Here is a 20,206-nt window from a genome sequence, read left to right as displayed (position 1 = left end):
TCCGAGGACGAGCTAATGGAGGTTGAGACTCTAAACAAGGGCAGCAATGCAATTATCTCATTAGAAATAAAGAAGGGATATTATCCCTTTGGTCTAAATGAGGTCTTCAGCATTGATGTGATGAAATGTTATCCTGCTCCTTCAAACTATGTGTATAGAAGGTTAAATAAGGATTGGGTTCGTATTTTGACCCAAGACTTTATTGAGGACCCAAAGCAAGAGGAGATACTTGCAATTTTGATGCCCTGTAATCGTGCTACAAAACAACCCCTTGATAAACTCGCAAAAGAAGATATTCATAAAGTTGAATATTGGATTATCTCTGGTCAACACTCCATTAGTGCTGCAAAAAGCTTGCAAGCTCTAAATATGGCTAAAGTGACCCCTCCACTGCGTCAGCAATTCAGGTTCAGGAGATATAAGATAATTGTAAATTGCCCGCCCAAGATTTCTCGTGACATTTCCAAGGATGCGAATTTATCTGTTGCAAAGTCAATGCAAAAGGAGCCATTCCTCGATCAACTTCTACAAGCTCGAGCACAATGGCATGCAAACGGTCGTCCTAGTAAACCTTTGCCTGGTGTCAATCAACCCAAGATGGACGAGTCATGGAAGGTACTCTTTTGATTCTTTGCTATATCTTGGTAAATCATAGACCTACATTACTTCTTCTTTACTTTTTCATAGATCTATAGTTTTAAGTATAGCAGTAGCATAAGAAAGATGCATGTAAGGCTTCTTCTCAAACTACATAAACTTAATAGTTTGGTTTGAAATTGAACTTCGAGCCTCACCTCTCTGTGATGGTGTAGCACTTGCATATCTAATTATGGCTCGAACTTAAGTTGGAGCCTCACTTGCAAGTGCTAGATTTGCATACGGAGGTGATGCTCAAACCTAAGATTGAGCATCACGATTATATACTAGTTTAGCACTACAAGTGAGGCTCAAACTCAAGTTTGAGCATAAGCTCCAAATGATTGAAAACCCATAGATGCATAATTCCTCCTAATATTTTGTGATATCTATAGTGAGGGGGCTAACTTCTTACTTTGCAACTTTGCAGGCCTTTGTGGAGACCACGGAGCACACATTACATAAGAACTTTGTCAAAAATGATTTACACTTGCTTCTATGTGATGATGATGTATGGCAGAACTGGGTTAAGATCATGAGGCTTTATGCAAAAGGCTTGCTACCAAATACAAAGGGCGAAACTCCAACTAAAGGTCTTGATCAAAATCCCAGACTTCCAACTTTGAAGAGTGGGCAAATTCAGCAGGCACCAGGAACAGTCCAACTAGGCCCAACGCTGTTTAGGTGCATTTTAGGCCTTCAGAAGAGTGAAGTTTTGGACATTCAAACATCACTTCTTGACAAGAGAATACTGCTTAAAAAGGGAAAGCAAACCCATCAAAGAATGGATATGGAGGAGATGGCTTGGAAGCTAAAAACAGATCGAGTTCTCAAAGATGCAATAACCGCCTTCTATTTTGATCTGACAAGGGAAAAGATGACTTGGGAACAGGTGTGTGAGACATATAAGCTAGGGGAGTATGAGTATAATCAATTGAGGAGCTACAGCCAGTCCTTTGTTAGGGATGCTCTCAATCCTTCAAAAAAAAATCCTTCACTTTCAAAAAGTGTAGTAACTTTACTGAATCACCTATATAGAGCATCTATGGGTATTGTATCTCAACAAGAGTCTATTCCTTGGAAAATTAGGGGGGTGGGTTTTGATATGACAAAGATTATAGCCTTCTGTAGTGAAGAGCATGTACCATTTCAGCTGGCAATCATGGACCTACATGGTACAAAGGAGCAGCTCTCGTCAGAATTTTTCTCCAAGTTGGCACTTGCTTTGAACACACTAAACTCACAATATGAATATATTCTTGTGTGTTTTGTTGATTTCATCACCATTGGAATGCTTATCGAAGGGATTTCTAGCCAGTCAACAAAGGTGCACTATGAATTTGGTGTTATCCACACACAAAAAGATGATGCCTGGACATCTGGAACAGTTGAGATTGCAACTGTTATTCTTTTCATCAGCAAGGTTGACAAGTTTGAGGCCATTGATAAGGTTCTCACAAAAAAGGTATTCATCTCAGGATCTAGTGGCCAAAATAGAGAATTCATTGACAAAGGCTTTATTGATGGTCTCATCACAGGGTTTTGTCCTGAACAGAGCTATGTTGTAGAGATATATTGTGGTGGAGTTGTGCTAGAGGAGAGCTTGCTAAAGAAGAGACGATGTATTGCTTTATGCAAAGATGATTTGGAAGCGATGGCATTAGAATCAAAGTGCTCTGCTCTTTTAGATGGTCACCCGTCCTTGCAAGAGTGGTGTGGTGCAAGTGGCGGCACAAAAAAGCAAACACTAGATGATGCAGAAAAAGAGAACCTTCAAAATCTTCACATTGATGACCCACCAAGTACAGAGGACGAAGAGGAAGGTGATGATATTGACAACAAAAATGACACAGATGATGATAAAGAAGTTGGGGATGCTATAGACTTTGAAGATGCAAGGCAAAGGAATGAAGAGGACCAAGGGAATGATGCTCTATTCAATGAGGATGCCGAAGACAATTTTGAAGATATTGGAAGGCATGAAAATGATGATGAAGGTGGGAATGGTGATGATATATTGGATTCTGCAAAAGCCATGGAAGCTACAAATGTTGGGGTTGCTATGGCCGTTGAGAAGATTGGGGATACAGATGTCAACAAGGCTTTCCATGCTCATAGCCCATCAAGCTCTCAACCAAAGAAAGGTAGAAAAGTGCATTGATAGTGCTTATTATGAATGTACAACGAATCATTGAAAGGAGCTTATCAACAACTAATATTAGCAAAGGTTTTGTTCAAAGTGTGGATTTGTTGAAAAAATAATTTGTCTTTTGATTAATACATTGGCTTTTTTGGATTCACTTTTAACATTTTTCTATTAAAGTGAATATTTCTATTCTATTTATCCTTTATTTAATGCCAACGTCTAGTACAAATGATGATGCACACTTACTATTAAGAAATTTCTCCATATCCTAGTGTAGCAGTGAGGCTCAAAATTAAGTTTGAGCCTAATACAAATGATGACGCACACTTACTATTAAGAAATTACACTTACTCCATATCCTAGTGTAGCGGTGAGTCTCAAACTTAAGTTTCAACCGTACCTCCACTTATGTCCAACCTTGGGGATGTCTTCCAACACAAGGCACAATCTCAAGTTGAGCAATCTTTACGTTGCCCTTGTAAGTGAGGCTCAAACTCAAGTTTGACTCTTATGTTATGGTTCCTAATTCATTATGGTACATCAGTCGAAGTTTAGTAATCTAAGTTTGGATACAAAGTATATGTGTAGATATAAAAATGACTAGTATTGTATTAGCCTTGTTGTATTATTTAAATCCTAAAAGTAATAGCATTTTATTTTAATCTTACAGATATATACAAAGAAGGGAAAGACGAAGATAACATTGCTCAACTAGAACATCATCATGAAAGCCCTACTAGAGAGATCAACTCTCATGATTTAAATGCTAGAAATAATGAAGACAACATGGTGGAGGTAGATCACATCAATGATTCAGCTTTGCAAACATCTTCAAGGCCTTCAAGTGATAGGACTAAAGAGACTAAGGACATTCCTAATTTGAAAGTTAATGTTGAGGTTAGTGAGAATAAAGATAAAGTCAATGAAGAGCTTCAAGACACTTCTGCAACCAAGGAGAGACAAGAAGAGATTGTTGAACAAATGGATGAGGCTACATATGCTACAAATAAAGGGAAAATAGTTGAAATCAAGGACTCTGTGGCAGAGGGTGTTGAAGAAATTGATGAGGCTACATATGCTACGAATAAAGAGAGAATAGTTGAAATCAAGGACTCTGTGGTGGCAGAGGGTGCCAAGAAAACTAAAGGTATATCTTTTTCAATAGGATGTTATTTAAGATGATTTATTCAGCAATTTTGTGTGTTAGAAAGTATGTTTCTCAGCGAGAGTTGTTTTTGCAGGTATAGCTGCTTCTAACAATCACAAGTTAAGTACGCAAGAAATAGAGCAACGTGTTGAGGAGCTACGTTCCGATACACAAAAGAGTAGGCCTCTAGGAAGTTTATATTCTTTTGAGAGAGATGGAGATAGATTAGTATTTCAATCTTCACCAATCAATAGGGAAATGCAATCACGTCTAGGAGCCATCGTCATAGATGAATATGGGAGCATGAAACGAAAGTAAACTTGTGGATGTTTTGTTGTAATTAGCTCTCATTGATAATATAGGATCACTTGTTTTAATATTGTTAAGTATGTAAACACATTAAAGTGTTATCATTCTTCTGTATTGTATGCAGAAAATATTCCTCGTGCAATCACCATAAAGAAACATGCACTTATACTTGATCTTAATGGAGTTTTACTCAACAAGGAAGAGAAGAGGCATCCACAAACAAATTGTATTCGAATTGATATTGGTCGCACCACAGTTGTTATTCGCCCCGGGTGTTTTGAATTTTTGGATGAGATTTGCCAGTACTTTCATGTTGGTATTTGGTCCACCATGCTACACAAGAATGTTTGTGCCTATGTAAACACTCTTGAACAGTATGCACATAAGAAATATCATTTCTTTATGGTGTGGGGACAAGAAGAATGTTATATCCATAATCTTCGAAAAGTGTATAGGCCAGATAAGCCTACTGTTGAGGCTATGTTTAAACCTTTACTCAAGGTTTGGAATCAGTTCCAAGATATTTGCAATAAGAAGAATACATTGCTTATTGATGATAGCCCTTTCAAGGGATGTGTTAATCCAAAAGACAACTGTCTCTTCCCTGAAAGTTTTCAAGGAGGGCACGACTACGTACTGTGCAATGACCTTCTACCCTACCTTTTAAATCTAAATAATACAAATGACATTAGGTCTATTATTTTGCTTAATCGGCTAGGTCAATCTCCTATCACACATGGCCATAATTTATTTATCGATTTTCAAGATGTACTGGAAGAATGGCTTCAATTCACCTCCCTATTTTTGCGAGAAGAAGTGGAAAACTCATCTTCTGCATCTTCACACTTACCATTATATGGTGATAAGCTAAAGTATGTCCAATCAAGAGGGGAAAAAAGAGAAGTAGAATCTATAAGCAAGGATCTAGCAATGTTGGCATCCAAAGCTGGAGTACCATTACTATCCAAAGACCAGCTAAGCTTGTTAAAAGTGTGTTACAAAAGAAGGATTTTGAGTGATCAACACGCTATTGCTTATGCTACTCGCTTGGGATATGATCGTGGTCATCTCATAAGTGGAGTTGCAGCAAAAGCATACATATCAAGGCTACAAAAGGCTTACTTGAGCTTATGGGTAGGATAATGTCTGGTTTCATTAAACATTGAGTGACAGTATAATCAGATTCCAACCTAACCCAAACTAGTTATTGCTGTGCAGGTCGAAGGAAACCATTTCTGAGGTCTAAACGTGCAGTTTGAAGTATGAGATCTGTACAAATATCAAGACTTGTTGGGTGCAGAATGTTTGGAGCCATTTTGTACCTAAAAGCCCATAAGATAGACTTAAGCTTTGGCCAAAACAATGTACTTAGATGGGTTTAATTTTTGGATTGTACGAGCCAAATCTTTACACTATTGTATCAAGAAATCAAATGCCTTCAAACTTACTGTCATTTGATTATCTCTTTTGTCAATATTTGCAATTCGATTGCAATAAAGATGTGTTTGTTTTTTATTGAATATATTGCCTTGTCAAGGTGTAAGGCTATGAATATCATAATAATTTAATTTGGATAGACTCAATTATCTCAATAGTGAAAATTTTTTATACATCATATTCAATAAATTTGATGAAATTTAGCATTGACAATATACTCGCTCTTTTATTTTTTTGGTTGAACTAATGAGGTTTTGGAGCATTTGTCTATGAAGGTTTAAGACCATCCATATCATGGATGAAAATTTTGAATGTACATTAACCAAACATTTTGTTTTCAACAGGATATGTTGAAGCATATAGCTTTGATTTCAAGTGTACAGAAAACTTACTATTGAGGTGGCACCAATCATTGGTGACTTATGTACCTAGAGGCAAAAGAGTTCCACCACCCCCAGATACAATAAGGAAACAAAGAAGAGTATTGATACTTGAACTCAATGGTGTTTTACTTAAGACCATTGAGATGCAACATGGTGATGTATGTCCAGACTGGGCCAAACATATGCATCTTGTGGAAGAGAATACAAGTGTTTGGCATTTGATTCGCAAAGATGCATTCACTTTCCTTGATTTTTGTATGCAATGGTTTGAGGTATCGATCTGGAGTACTAATAGACTACAAAGGACTCGACGCATTCTTGAGTTGTGCTTTCCTCGGCACCATCAAAAGTTTAAGGTCGTAGCAGGGCATGCAGCATGTCAAAAGACGGATCTTCTTATTGGATATCGATTTGTATACCACAAAAACTTAGATGTAGCATGGAGAATTTTTCATGACCTGGATGGAAATAACACACTAATTTTTGATGATACCCTCTACAATGTAATGTGGAATATGCCCGGAACCTACTTGATTTTTCCAAAGATGTGGAATCAAAATATAGAGGAGCTTCAAAGTTTTTTGGAGACAACAATCAGCGCATGGTTACTTGGTTGGATTTATGCAAAGAACAAACGGGAGTATACTTGCAACACTTTAGTAAATGAAGCAGCTTATGATAGAGAAACTTTGTATGTATTGGAGCAATACATGAGAAAACGCTATGTTTGAGATACAATTTGTACTCAATTATTATCTTGACGAAGGATTTTTGTCTTCGGATAAATTGTAAACTTGAATGTAACAATCTCATTGAATGTAACAAGTGTTCTTTGGCATTATCATCCCATGCTTTTACTTCAATGTCCCTCAAATTTGAGCATATATATCATGATTTATAATCTTGATATAGTGTCTAAGATGGGTTTTTATCTGTGGATCAATCGTAAACTTAGCATATTGTTACTGTCATTGAGATTTACTTTTTGTTTTGTTGTTTCTAACACCACACCCTTTAGAGATCTCTCATTTTTAAGGTTCCTTTTTATAATGATATTTAGAATTCTTTTGGCAAATTAAATAAACCCCATTTTTTTACTTCAATGTCTCAAAGTGGAGATAGTATTTAACATTATCTTCTTCATATGAAAGGTGTTGTATAATCTCAATTAAGTTTAGTGTCACGTATGTATCTATACAACTACAAACAAATACGCCAAATAGTTGTGTCAAGATATAATCTATTGGCACAAAGAGTGCACCAACAAATAGATGTTAGCTCAAACTACACAAAAATACCGAGTTTCCAACCAATCCTATAAGAAATGGGACTCGAATAATTCCCAAAATTCCTAAATTTGTCTTCAATGGGGATTGAAGAAAGAGAGAAGTATCAAAAACTAGTGAATTATTAAAGAATTCACAGTTCTTGGCTTAGGTAGAGTAGAGTAACAATGCACAAGACACTATATTTTTTTCAACAAGGGGAGGTTCCTATTTATAGGAAAAATTGAGCTCCTAACCAAACAAACTGATTCTAGAATTTTCCAAGTCAGTTTGGTTGAATTTGGACCAGATTTGGACCTAGTTTGGTTACTTTTTGATTCGATTTGGCTCTATTTTGATTTGGTTTGGTTCAAGAGATATGAGAGATAAAAATATCACATTAATTTTTGAGTTTAAAACTCATTCAAGCATGTGAAATATGCACCTCCTTTAAAGAACTCCCCTTCCTTACATATGTGTCAAAATTCTATTGCTCATAGTTTTTTTTCTAATAAACCTTGTACATTTTCAACTCTTCATCTTATGTGAAATATGCACCTTCTTTAAAGAACTCTCCTTCCTTACATATGTGTCAAAATTTTATTGCTCATAGTTTTTTACTAATAAACCTTGTACATTTTCAACTCTTCATCTTATGTGAGCATTTACTCATTTTTGGGTATCTTCTTTTACAATTTGGATTTATCTCCTCCCTACACATGGATTGATGCTATTGGCCCATAGGAACCTTAATTGGACCATAATCCAAAAATTTCTGAAAATCTAGACCCTTAGACTAAGGTTCTTTATACCTATTTCCAATTAATTCCAATTGCACATTCGAAAATTCTTTTTGAATTTCTGTTTCAGGGGAGCTTATTTTAATAAGATGAGTTATTTTTCTATCCAAAAATATTCATAATCTGAATATTCTCTCTCTAGAATATTTTCTCTCTCTAGGTTAAAATAGCCACAAACAAGATCTCTTATATTTCAGAAAAGGAATTGATTACAGGGGAATATGCTAGACATCAAAAAGGGGGTTGGGGGAGGAATCTTACATTCTACCCCACTTAAAAAATGCAAGATGTCCTCATCTCGCAAACTGGGATAATTTCGCAAGATGCACGAATATGAGACTTAGAGAAAAATTTTAATCAAGATTAACCACCAAGAAAAGTCTTAAAGAAAGCAAGATAAGAACAAGATTTAAACTTTATTCATTCTCGGAACTTATACAGTAAAGATAGAAGAACTCTTTACACGTCCATAAGCCCGTCCATCATATAGTCACAAAAGCAGCACTCACAAGCTGCACAAGTATAAGGTAACTCATCTATGGGAATGATTCTGCTGGTTATTGCCGCACCTATCTCAGTGGTATGAGGTGATCTAACAAAAGGACCTCTGAGAGGCAAGCCAAAAACGGGATAAAGGCATATCTTCTCATGAGGAAGAAAACACGCCAGTAAGAAGACCCGCTCAGAAAACCCAAGATGCCTTGATCTCATGACGCAGTAGTATCGGGGACCCAAACCCAAAGCTTCAATAACCATGGCCAAGCGGACATTGTTACGAAAGTGCTGCTGACCCCAGGGTGTTACCCTAGTTATGTTTTGATAGGTCCGCCATTTGGTCTGAGCTACAGAAGTTCCTAGGTGAGGAAAAAGTGAGCGCTCATACTGTTCTATAAAGTCCAGCAACAGTGTTGAGACCAGTGAATCAATCTGGAACACTCGTTGCTGTACATCCTCGGGCAATAGCGAAATAACAAAACTTCACAAGGAAACATATCAAGAGTGAGGCATCAACTTTAAGAGCCAAGAATGAAAAATTGTGGGAGGACAGAGAAAAGAGTATACCTTAAAACACATCTGAGCACTTTGTCGTTGACTTCAGTTTTGGGATCAAACAAAATGTTGATTTCTTCAGCATGAATCGGGAAATAACATCTATGCCCTCTAATATTAAAGGGTACATAGAACTCCGGATGAGGTGTATGGTCGCGTAGGGTTTTGCCCAGCATGTAGAGGCTGGAAGGCCGAATTCTAGATCATCGGTAGATCCAATAAAGAATTTGGTTAGGTTTTGTCCTGGGTACCAGGGAAAAGAGTCCCCAGGCCCCCTACGAGGGGCACTAGCAGTCCTGCTTGGTGCGTGAGTTGTTGCCTCCTCGCTCGGGTTTGCGAGAGTTATGAGATTCCACGACTTCCCTCCAAACAACTCGAGATACGGATGAGGGGCTTCTCCTATGTGCTGACTCCCCTACTTGTGAGAGCTGCATTAGACTTTTTTCTCCACACTCTCATCCAACGGGTTCATAAAATGTGCGATGTCATTCTAGTGAACGGTTGTACGGCCCCCACTTGTTTAGCATCTTGGATTAAACTCCTCATGTGGTGGCTGAGGGCCGTCTCTTTGTAGAAGTCCGTGCTTCTTTGCCCCTTCTCTTCTAGGAGCCTTTGCTTTCTAATTCACCAATACAATAGGCCAAGTAGACCATGAGGTGGATTTGAAGACAAATGTGTTAACACCGTCCTCTTCCTCCTCATGTGGCAATGGTGGAGGCACCTCATTAATTAGTTGGTGAAGATGAGTCTCAGCCATGCTTTCCATATGAATAATTTTATTTGCATGCCTTTTTTCTTCTCGACCAAGGCTTTAAATCTCTGAAAGTGAGCAAACACCTCACTTTTCTCCTTCATGAAGTAAACCCACAGTTTCCTAGTGTGGTCATCAATGAATATAACATAATACCTCCAACCTTGTCTGTTTGAATGGGCTTGGCAAGTGTCTGTTTGAATGGGCTTGGCAAAGAGTACAAGCCATTCAACCTCCATTGCAGTCAGGGATAATATTCCCAACATTCGGGACTTGGTGACCATGCTGATAATAGAAGAAAAATCACTAGGTGAGGACTCCTCTTCACAAACCAAGAACACACTAGAACAGACCTTCTACTCTACCATAAGGAAATTATTCATTCTGAACTTCTAGGCATGGATATTTTTCTTGTCTAGATTCTCATGGCGGCTGACATTTGATTAATTCCCTCACTAGACATGTTTTCCTACAATAATAAAAAACTACAACACATAATTTCTGTATGCAACTTGTAACATAGCAATATCTTCTGAGACTACTCCACACAATGGTACTTTAGCATAACCTGTAGATCACCAGATCTGACCAAGGTACATGTACATACACCCTATGTTAGTAATACATGTGCAAACACTATCTACACTCCCAAAATGCACTGCTGCACTGCAATAACTAGATTTCGATCAGAGATTCTTCATAACTAAAACTTCTTGAAACTGTCGAAAATACCTTGCCGTGATAGAACGGAGATCGTGACACGCTCAAAACATATTTTTGGCCGTAAAATTGTAGTATAAAGTACTATGTATCACACAAGCACCTCCAAGCCTGCGACGAAGATAGCTTCTTAATTAGAGATGTGTAGCTCCAGGAGCTACCAAGGGGTGTTGTACCTAAACCAAGAAGGGAAATAGATGATGATGCTCTTACCCGTGTACCACTTCCTTCCTTGCTTGTTCTTACCCTCTTCTTACCTCTTGCTTTCCTCCTTATCTCTCACACAAACCAAAGATCTGATACCATAAAGAGAATGTGGGAGAGAGAGAGAGAGCTTGAGTTGCTTGCAAGTAAACACACACACACAAAAGAGAGTGCAAGACACAAGAAAGATGGATGGCTGAATTTTCTTCTATTTTCTTCTCTTCTCTAAAACCATATAACTAAAAGATAAGAGTACATACATAAAGGGAAAGTACTCTCCTACTACAACATACATAGTGGTCAGTCTAAAGTGTGAACCTAACTATATGAGATGGCTCTATAACTATGCCATAACTCTAGTACTCCAAAGTGGCTATGACACAACCTATCATCCACTGGTAGCATATCGACCATAATCGCATCAACCATGCTAGTTACATAAGTGTAGAAGATATCACCCAAGCGGGTCATCAATGTTTGGTTGTAGCACTAGTTGAGCTCGATACCTCAATAACACCTAGTGTCACCTTACACACGAGCCCCATGCATGTGGAAATCCTTGTCCACATGGGACCAATCTTGACCGAAAATCCCATGCTTATGGACCAAAACCTTGCCCAAACCTTATTGCTGGTAGGACTGAAGAGGAGGTGCAAGAAGTAGAAGCCCTAATCCAAGCTACTAGGGAGAAAGAGGAAGAGACCTTATGTCGAGCCCAATAGCAATTTTTAGTGGCCCAAACTGCACCAATCAGGCAAGCCACCTAAACTTCACCCATTTCCCATGTGACTGATAGCCTAGAGAGTGCGAGGCCACATGAATCGGTATCTAAGGTGGATCTAGGTAGAAGACTCTCAAACACATTACTACAAAATGAGAGCTGGGAATTCAATGCAACCCAAGAAACCTTGATGGACTTGGCTATGGGCCATATTTATGCTATTAGCCTGGGAGGAAGTTAAGCAAGTTATCTCTACTTCCAAAACAAGGAAGAGTGACTTTAGATGGTCTTGGAATATATTTAGGCTATGTAGACTAGGAGAGGCTTAGACAGGGAGCCACCATGCCCATGTGACTTAGTTGTTGGGACAAGCAATGTGTGAGGCCCTACCTTGAGTGAGATGGAGATACAATCAATAATACCTATTTATCCCACATATGTGGTGAAATGTGGCTACACGATGGACCAAGCCATGATTGCTGCTTATAGTGTTCTTGAAGGCTACATGGGAATCCAACAATCTACTGGCATGGGCTTCACATTCCAAGACCGTAGAGGGGTATCCACTCAAGATGCTGTTAGCACAATTCTAGACTTTGTGGTATTGGGTATTACACCACTTGTAACCAACTACATAGCATTGCCCTTTAGTTCTATGCCCTTGGTCATAACTATGGTAAGCACGGTTATAAGAGTCCTTACAACAAGGCTCGGGGGGTGCACTACTAAGAAACCCTATGTATCACGTGCGCTCAAGGAGTATTTAAAAAACCCCTTACCTATAAATTTTTCATGAATGAAATGACCCCTTTTTCTTTATGGACTTACGGGTTTTTTTTCAAAATGGATAAAAAAAACCCCTTTTGTAAATGTATTTCAAGTTTACCCTCAATTTTTGAATTAAAAAACCCCTTCATTTGAACTCACGTGGTATACTTACATATTTTTAGATGAACCCCTTGATCAATAAGGACTCCAGGCCTAGTTACCACATCCATATCATCTGCTAGGACCACATAAGGAGGAGAATTCACCCAAAATTCTCGATTCCTCACGTCTTCCTCTACTTTAACAATGCAACCTAGAGCAAGGGGGCATCCTCCATAAATTACTAGACTAGTGGCACCCTCGGCTCATGTGTCATCGGTACCTATGAATTTCTCTATGACCCCACCTATTAGACTTGTGTTACTCCCCCTGGATTTATGCCATTATGCTGTTGACCCCTTAATTTGGTGCAAATTTAGGTGCTTTTTTTGGGCTTCATGGACAAATTATTTCCCTCATAATCATTATCACAATGTAATTTCATTGTAAAATCCTATCATTTATTATTGTATTTGGCATGGCTAGATCTATAAAGACAGTGTGTGTTTCATCTTTTGAGGAGGGTGACAAAGGTCTGAGAGACCTTGATACTTTGTAATATTTGGAAAAGTTAATAAAAATCAAGAAAAAGGAGATAGTTGGGGAGTCGTTTGATTTGGGAGGCTGGAGGGTGGTTGTGCCTCTCTCTATATCTTTCATGCACGCGATTTTCTATCTCTCTTGGTTGGCACAAACTCTTTCTCTCCTACTTCTTGTGCTTTCCTATTTTCTTGCCACTATGGAGGATGAGGGAGAGAGTGAGGATGGGGATGATGATGATAATTTCTCTGTGCTCGAGTTTTTTTGTGTGTGGGCGCTATTTTCCTGGCAAGAGGCATTCTTGCAGGTTTTGGGATTAGGGGCTAAGCCCTATTTTCGTGGCAAGAGAGGCATTCTAGTAGGTTTTGGGATTAGGGGCTAAGCCCTATGAAGATATCTTGCAGCCTCAACTTGGTTTTGTGTGACTAAAAAGGAACCGTTGGTAGGGTACATCATTTTTTTGCAAGAAGTGCCCTTCGGACCCCACGCTCCCCTACTATACTAGTACTTCTAGCAATAGCCTTTCTAGTTAATCTAATAGCCTTCGCACAAGCATTCGGGAGGGCAGTGACCAAGTTCAATGGAGAGGGAGATCCTAGAAGACACTTTGATCAAGTTTGTGAGGCTTTAGGTGAGAGGAATAAGCTCACAAAGACCAATAACTTTAGCCTTACACTATATGGCACGGTTAGTGATTGGTATCGGACCCTGAGTTGAAGAACATCTAAAATTTACCACGCTTTGATAGTTATTCTTGAAGCATTTTGTGCATGAGGGAGATTTATGGAGTGTGGCTTCATAGTTTCACAAAGACGAGAGAGAAGAAGAGTCAGTGAGAGATTTTATAAGTCATCTCAAGAAATTGAACTCCTATTAGTGCTCTACATGAGTGTTTCTCTAACAATCAACTTCTTGATCGATTTATCTATGGGCTTAAACATGAAGATATCCATAATGGCTTGGTCATTAGAGGTATCACCACCTAGGAGGATATCAAAGCTAATGACATCCAACTTGAGGATAACTTGATGATAAGAAGAATTAGAGCTTTAGATTCTAAGTCTGTTACTTTAGCAGAGCCAATAGTCATAGCACAACCACTGTGAAACCTATAGCTAAAGAGAATACATAGCGAAAGTGACTTGGACTAACTTCTCAAAATCTCCCCTAAGAGGAAATGAAGACTAGTAAAGCTCCGGGCAATGTGCACATATACCCAAGGAGAGAGATTCATTACTGTTCCATTTGCTGTCAAAGGATGTACCACTAGAAAAATGTCCAATTTTAAGATCTCGTTACAATGGTAATTGTACCTTTTTGTGGGCACTATGGTCACGAATCTCGAGATTTCCAAACACATTGGCTATTGCCAAAACAAGGACACCATAGCTAGCCTTGCTAGAATTGGCACAAAAACTAGCCCCCTTGGCCTTGGCTATAGCAAATCAAGAAATGGTTGGGCATCCAACACAATAATTGCTATTAAAGGACATGTACAATACACCCAATATGACATTACCTCCACCAGCCTTAGGATTGCAACTTCCCACGCCCAGAGTGAAACCTCTTAATCAAGTAAGCTTCGAGGAGCCTACTAAGATTACCAAGACTATAAGGTGGATGTGAAACCCATTCTAGACCTCTTTGAGGATGCCATGGAGCTTCATCTTGACTATTATGTAGTGGTTGGATGGGAGAGGTGAAGTCAAGCCGATTTACCAACTTGTTTCTTTGGAAAGGGAACGGGACATCAATGCACCAAGAAGGAGAATGCCTCTTGAATGTTACCCATTCTAGACCTCTTTGAGTATGCCATGGAGCTTCATCTTGACTATTATGTAGTGGTTGGATGGGAGAGGTGAACTCAAGCCAGTTTACCAACTTGTTTCTATGGAAAGGGAACGGGACATCAATGCACTAGGAAGGAGAATGCCTCTTGAATGTTACCCATTGTCAAGGTTCCCATCGAGTTTTCGGATTCCCTATAAGGTTTCCTCAACTCAACCAAGATGTGTCCTCAAACATGCCACTAGCTACTTTGTAACCATTGTGGCATAGATCATTGGATTAAGGACTACCACCCCAACAAGTCTCTGGTGACACAAGGCCACTAATGGGATCCATCATCACACTGGTAAACATGATTAAGGCAAGTAATTGTTTCTCATTGATTTCCCTCTCAGTGGAATGGCAAGACAATAGTCTGTGGTGACACAACAATCAAGCAATGCCATGGGATACGTCCATCAGAGTTTTGGGGTATGAACACCAACTCTTATATGGTCATGGGACACACAAAACACCAAAGACAACATATTCAGTAGAATGGATATACTAAGGACTCAATCCACACAATGTAGAGAACAATCAAGAATAACAATGAGATGGCAAGCTTGCTCTTAGTTATATTCTCAAAGCATTACAGACTAGTACAGACTAACATTCCCTTATAATTATCATTATAACAAGCATCATGACACAATTGTCAACTATTTGTTGAGAGCGTACAATCACTAATACCTTCATACATTCCTTCTAAATCTAAGTATTCATCTCTTCTCCTGCCTAACATAGTGTTAACCCTCATCACTATCTCTAGAAACCAACTTCCCTTTTATGCTGAGTCTTCTTGTTCTTAACAAGTGCTCTCTAGTAGTTACAGTTGCCACCTCCACATGTGATACCGAGGTGATGCTCATGACATGGGGAGTGGGTTGTCGGTGCCTTTTGCCACCACTGAGGTTCTAAGCGGAACACCTGACATGCTTGCTACTTGAGCTTCTGCTCCTGAACCCGTTGCCTTGACAAATTTCTCCTTGAATCTTATGAACATCTTCGGGGGAGTATGGTCTGAGATGTATATGTCATCTAGGTAAATGGTGCATTTTTGCATTCTTTTTAGTTTTTCTACTTGCTTTTTTGAGCAACCCATAACTTTGTTGTCGGTTTGAGACATCTTCTGATCAAATAAATTTATTACTAGTTTGAGTGGGATTCGCCCTAGAATCTTCTTTTCTACAATTGGTATCAGCCTCCACTCAACCTGTACGGCTTCTTCAAACTTTGCTAGATCATTTTCAAGAAAGCCTTGCACCTTTTCCACTTCTGAGTCTCCAATACCCCACTTCTAGACATTAACACTTGTGGGTGGTTGCATTCCAGGTGGGAGCATTCTCCTTCCCTCCGGCCGGTAAGAATAAGAATTGTGAGCATGGGTGTTTTGGGGGAAGAGGCTTCTTGGTGAGAATCGACCTTATTTTGTTTTCATTCTAGAAATATGGTGGTAGTTCTTTGTTGGCCCTTAGCAGCTCAGAGAACATTACATGTGCAGCTTTAAAAAATGGGTTTCTGGATCATGGAGTTGCTGAGTTGTTGACTAGTTGGTGGTGCTCATTCTCTTTGTGTAGGGCTTGGTTGACGTCATTCAATTTCTGGACCTCAACTAATAGCTCTCCTCTTTCTTTTTTGGAAACTCTGGGTGACAACATTGTTGTTCTCTCCATGGCTAACTATTGCTTGAAATCTGGCCACTTCTTCCTTTGCTTGTGCCATATTATGGTATTCATCCTCCACTTGCTTTCTATTTCTTGAAGTGCTTGTTTTGGGAGACTCTTGGCCCATTGGTCGTTGTTGTTGTTGTTGTTATGGCTGCTGCTATTTGCTGTTGCCTCGGCTCCCCGTCTACATCATCATCTTTATCCAAGTCATGAATGACTTGTTGCAGTTCGCAGACATCTATTTTTGAATTTCTATTAGGGATTGTAGTGCCTTATCCCAGACCTTGCTGGCCTTTGTTGTTTTTATTACCACTGCTTTGGCATCTAGGGGTAGGCACAAAACTTCTTCTTCGTCTTGGTTTTTCAGGGCTTGGGCCTCTAATTGTGCTATAGTCACCGTTGTTGTGCTATCCAGCACTTCATCCTTCAGTCCTTATATGGTATCAGCCCAGACCTTTTCTGGCTTTCTTGCTTGTGCTAATTCTTCACGGAGCCTCTCCACTTGCGCTTGGAGTAGGGTAGCTCGGCTCTTTTTGTTGCACTAAGGCGGCCCTCTCTGCAATGGCAATCCTTTTTTGCATCTCCTCGTTTTGTTATGCCATCATCTGTGTTTTGCTTTCTAACTCTTTGGCTTTAGTTGTGGCGTTCACTAATATTCCATATTGTTTATGATTTCGGGCGCACTTGTCAATTGATTGTGCTCCAAGCCTTCTTCTCATACTCCTCACAGAGACAAGAGAGGATGCTTTGGGCTACAGTCATCAGCCCTTTGTTTATATGTAGCTGCTGGTGGCTGGGAAGTCTTGCTCTATATCTCTGGGTAGCTTGAAGTTGTGGCTTGGTCCTTCTTGCACCTTTTGTGCCAAATTTACTACCCAAGGCTACAATTCTACTGGGACAACCACTTTTGTTCTTATGGGAAGGTTTCCTTTTTTGAGCTTCTTCTTTCCTTTTCTGCTACTCTCCTTTCCTTTTCTTCTCTTCTTCCTCCTTTCTTCTCTTTTCTTCTTCTTTTCCTCTTCTTAAAGTTTCTTCTTCCTTTCTTCCATAGTGACTTCCTGCTTCTATCTCTCCTCCATCTCCCTTTTTCTTTCTTCTTTTGCCCCTTTTTTTCTTGACCTCTTCCGGTTCAAGCAGCATCTCTTCATCTACCCTGTGTTTTCTCTTCTTGCTAGCTTTCTAAGCAATCTTGTACCATTCCTCCTCATCGTCTATGTCATCTTCAAATTAACTAAAAGTGACGTTGGTAGATTTCAAGGATTCTCCAGCTTTCTTATGTTGATGTATGACATGGATGTCTCCTATCTCGGCGTCCATCGACGTGGCAGCCCGAGAAATTGCTCGTAGGTGCGCATGTATCACTTTGGGCTATTCTCTTCACCATATTTTCTTTGTAGATGGCAGCCCAATTTATTTTTTCTCTCGCCTTTGCTGCTCTGAGCAATCTTTAGTTCTTATTTGGACATATCCTCTCTTTTGCCCATGAACATGGAGTTCTACAAGAAGAAAGTGAACTGTTCCCGTCCGTTTTCATCTGCCATGTCCTTCACCTAATGCATGTTTCTAGTCTTTGGAACTTATTCTTCCACCCTCAACTTTATATTTATGTCCATCACACCACCCATTGGTAATCCCACTGCATGATGCACTGTGAATGTTAGAAACTTTTATGGGCTCCTTTCCCTCTATGTGAATTGTGCTTGTCTCCAAAAATTGATTTATCAGCTTTCCTCCATCGTCAGGGTCCTGCAGCTCTTCCCACTCGTGCTCCAACAGTTTCTCAAATCCACAATTCCTTGCCCACTTCTGATGCTCTTTCTTCCTCATATCGGGCATGATCATGGTCATGCAGATGCTTTTCTTAGGCCTTTTGTCTGGCCTATGGGACTTGTTAATCTTTGGCATGGTGATGTTTTCTAAGAAATTGATGCAAATAGGTGCGAGAGTTGTGCACAAGAGGGTAGATTGTGAATGAGCATTTTTAGAATCCTTGTGTTCTTTGTTGCGATGTTTTCTCCTTTTCGCTTCCTTTTTTGGGGCGTTGTCATTTTTAGCTTTCCGCTTTTTGATGTGATGTGACCCTTGATTCATATCATGGCCGTTGTCTTAGCTTAATGGCATTAAATGTTGAAATATACAAGTGAATAGGGTGTGTGCGGGAACAAGCCCTTAGCAAGAGGCTGTAAAAGAGAATCTGTAAATGTGAGAGAAGCTGTGAAAAGGTGAGAAGTATCTACTAAGAGAGAATAAAGGGTAGCATGAGGAGATCTAGGAGGTGTGGAGATATTCTAGGAAGAGGTGGAGAGAATCAAGCAAAAAAGGTGGAGTGAATCAGGGAGAGATTAGTGGGATTTGATGCTTGGATGTAAATCCTACAAATTGAGGCATTGGCCTGATAAGAAGAGGCATTGGAGATATTCTAGGAAGAGGTGGAGAGAATCAAGCAAAAGAGGTGGAGTGAATCAGGGAGAGATTAGTGTGATTTGATGCTTGGATGTAAATCCTATAAATTGAGGCATTGGCCTGATAAGAATTTGCTAGTTTTTGATTACCCATGCCTACATTAAGCTATCAACTAATTGCTCACTAATCACGTCTTAATGATCATCTAATCTCTTTGTTAATGATATTGATTCTAGCATTTGATCCACCATAGCTCATCACATTGCTGCAAATTTAACATGGTATCAGATCCTAGCCTAGAATTTATCAATTTGTGAGCCCATTATCTTGCTAATCACTTGGCTAATTAGGATTAGTAGATAATTAAGATTTTTACCTCTTTTCAACTAGCTCTCTGCAGCCACTGGAGGGCTTGATCTCCCTCTAGGAGAAACATTAGGGCAAAAGCTTCTAGGCAAGCATGTTGAGATTCAAGCTCGATGTCAGTGTGAGCCAGCTATGCTATGTGCTGGCAAATTAGGTAGGAACATGTGTGAGACATAAATGACCGCGTGTCCAGCTGGTCATAGTGTGTGGACATTAGCTAGGGTTAGATGAGTGTGGACACAACTCATAGTGTGTTGTGTGTATTATGGATTATGGCATTATGCTTTGTGTGAGAGTGGAGATGGCTTCCCTCTATGGTTAGGGTTTGTAATATACATTAGGGTTTGCTCCTCTGTGTGTGTCTCCTCCCCCTCTACCGTTCTTTCAACATGGTATCAGAGCCTTGTGCTGTTTATTAGGGTTTATGAGTGAGTGAAGTGAAGAGGGAGAAGAAGCTGTGAAGAGAAGCTATGAAGCTTGCCATTGGAGCTGTGAAGCTTGGAGCACACCAAATACTATCGGATCTGAGAGCTTGGCCTATCGGGTAAGGTCTTCTAAACATCCTTGAGCAGATTGCAGGTGATACAGGAAAAAACAAAGCAAGTTAGATCAAATCAAAGCAAAGAAAAATTCTAGTTTTTGGAAGCTTTCCATTAAAGCTTGGCAACATTGATGTATGGTGGAAATACATGTAAGGCAAAGCAAACATGTATCTGACAATGAGGGATGTATTGGCAACTTCTATGCAAGCCCTATTGTGTTTTTGGAGAAGCATTTGGATGTGTGAAAAACTCTGGTTTTTGAGCTCTCACAAAACAGAGAAAAGCAAGTCAGAAATTGATGCATTTGGAGTGAGTTTTTGGCAAAAATCCAACCATTGATGGATTGCACACATGCCCAAGTGTGTTGGGCACCTATATTCATCATCAAATAGTATTACAAACCTTCCCAAATCACTATAGAG

At 39.5% G+C, this 20,206-nt stretch overlaps 1 protein-coding gene across 1 annotated transcript in view; it reads left to right on the top strand.

Moving 5' to 3' along the window:
- The first annotated feature begins 3,558 nt into the window (after positions 1–3,558).
- The window catches only part of LOC147618193 (uncharacterized), a 43,191-nt gene continuing 26,543 nt past the window's right edge, over positions 3,559–20,206 (top strand). The window contains exons 1-2 of the mRNA XM_086775202.1: positions 3,559–3,929; positions 4,024–4,157. Of these exons, the coding sequence (XP_086631328.1) occupies positions 3,569–3,929; positions 4,024–4,157 (495 nt within the window). The 5' untranslated portion in view covers positions 3,559–3,568. The remainder of the gene's footprint in view (positions 3,930–4,023; positions 4,158–20,206) is intronic.

This window comes from Cibotium barometz, chromosome 35 (genome assembly GCF_041138505.1).
Source record: "Cibotium barometz isolate CiBa-2024 chromosome 35, ASM4113850v1, whole genome shotgun sequence".
In the NCBI taxonomy this organism is placed as follows: Eukaryota; Viridiplantae; Streptophyta; class Polypodiopsida; order Cyatheales; family Cibotiaceae; genus Cibotium; species Cibotium barometz.
The sequence above is the reverse complement of the archived record's forward strand: the minus strand, read 5'-3'. Positions and strand labels throughout refer to the sequence as shown.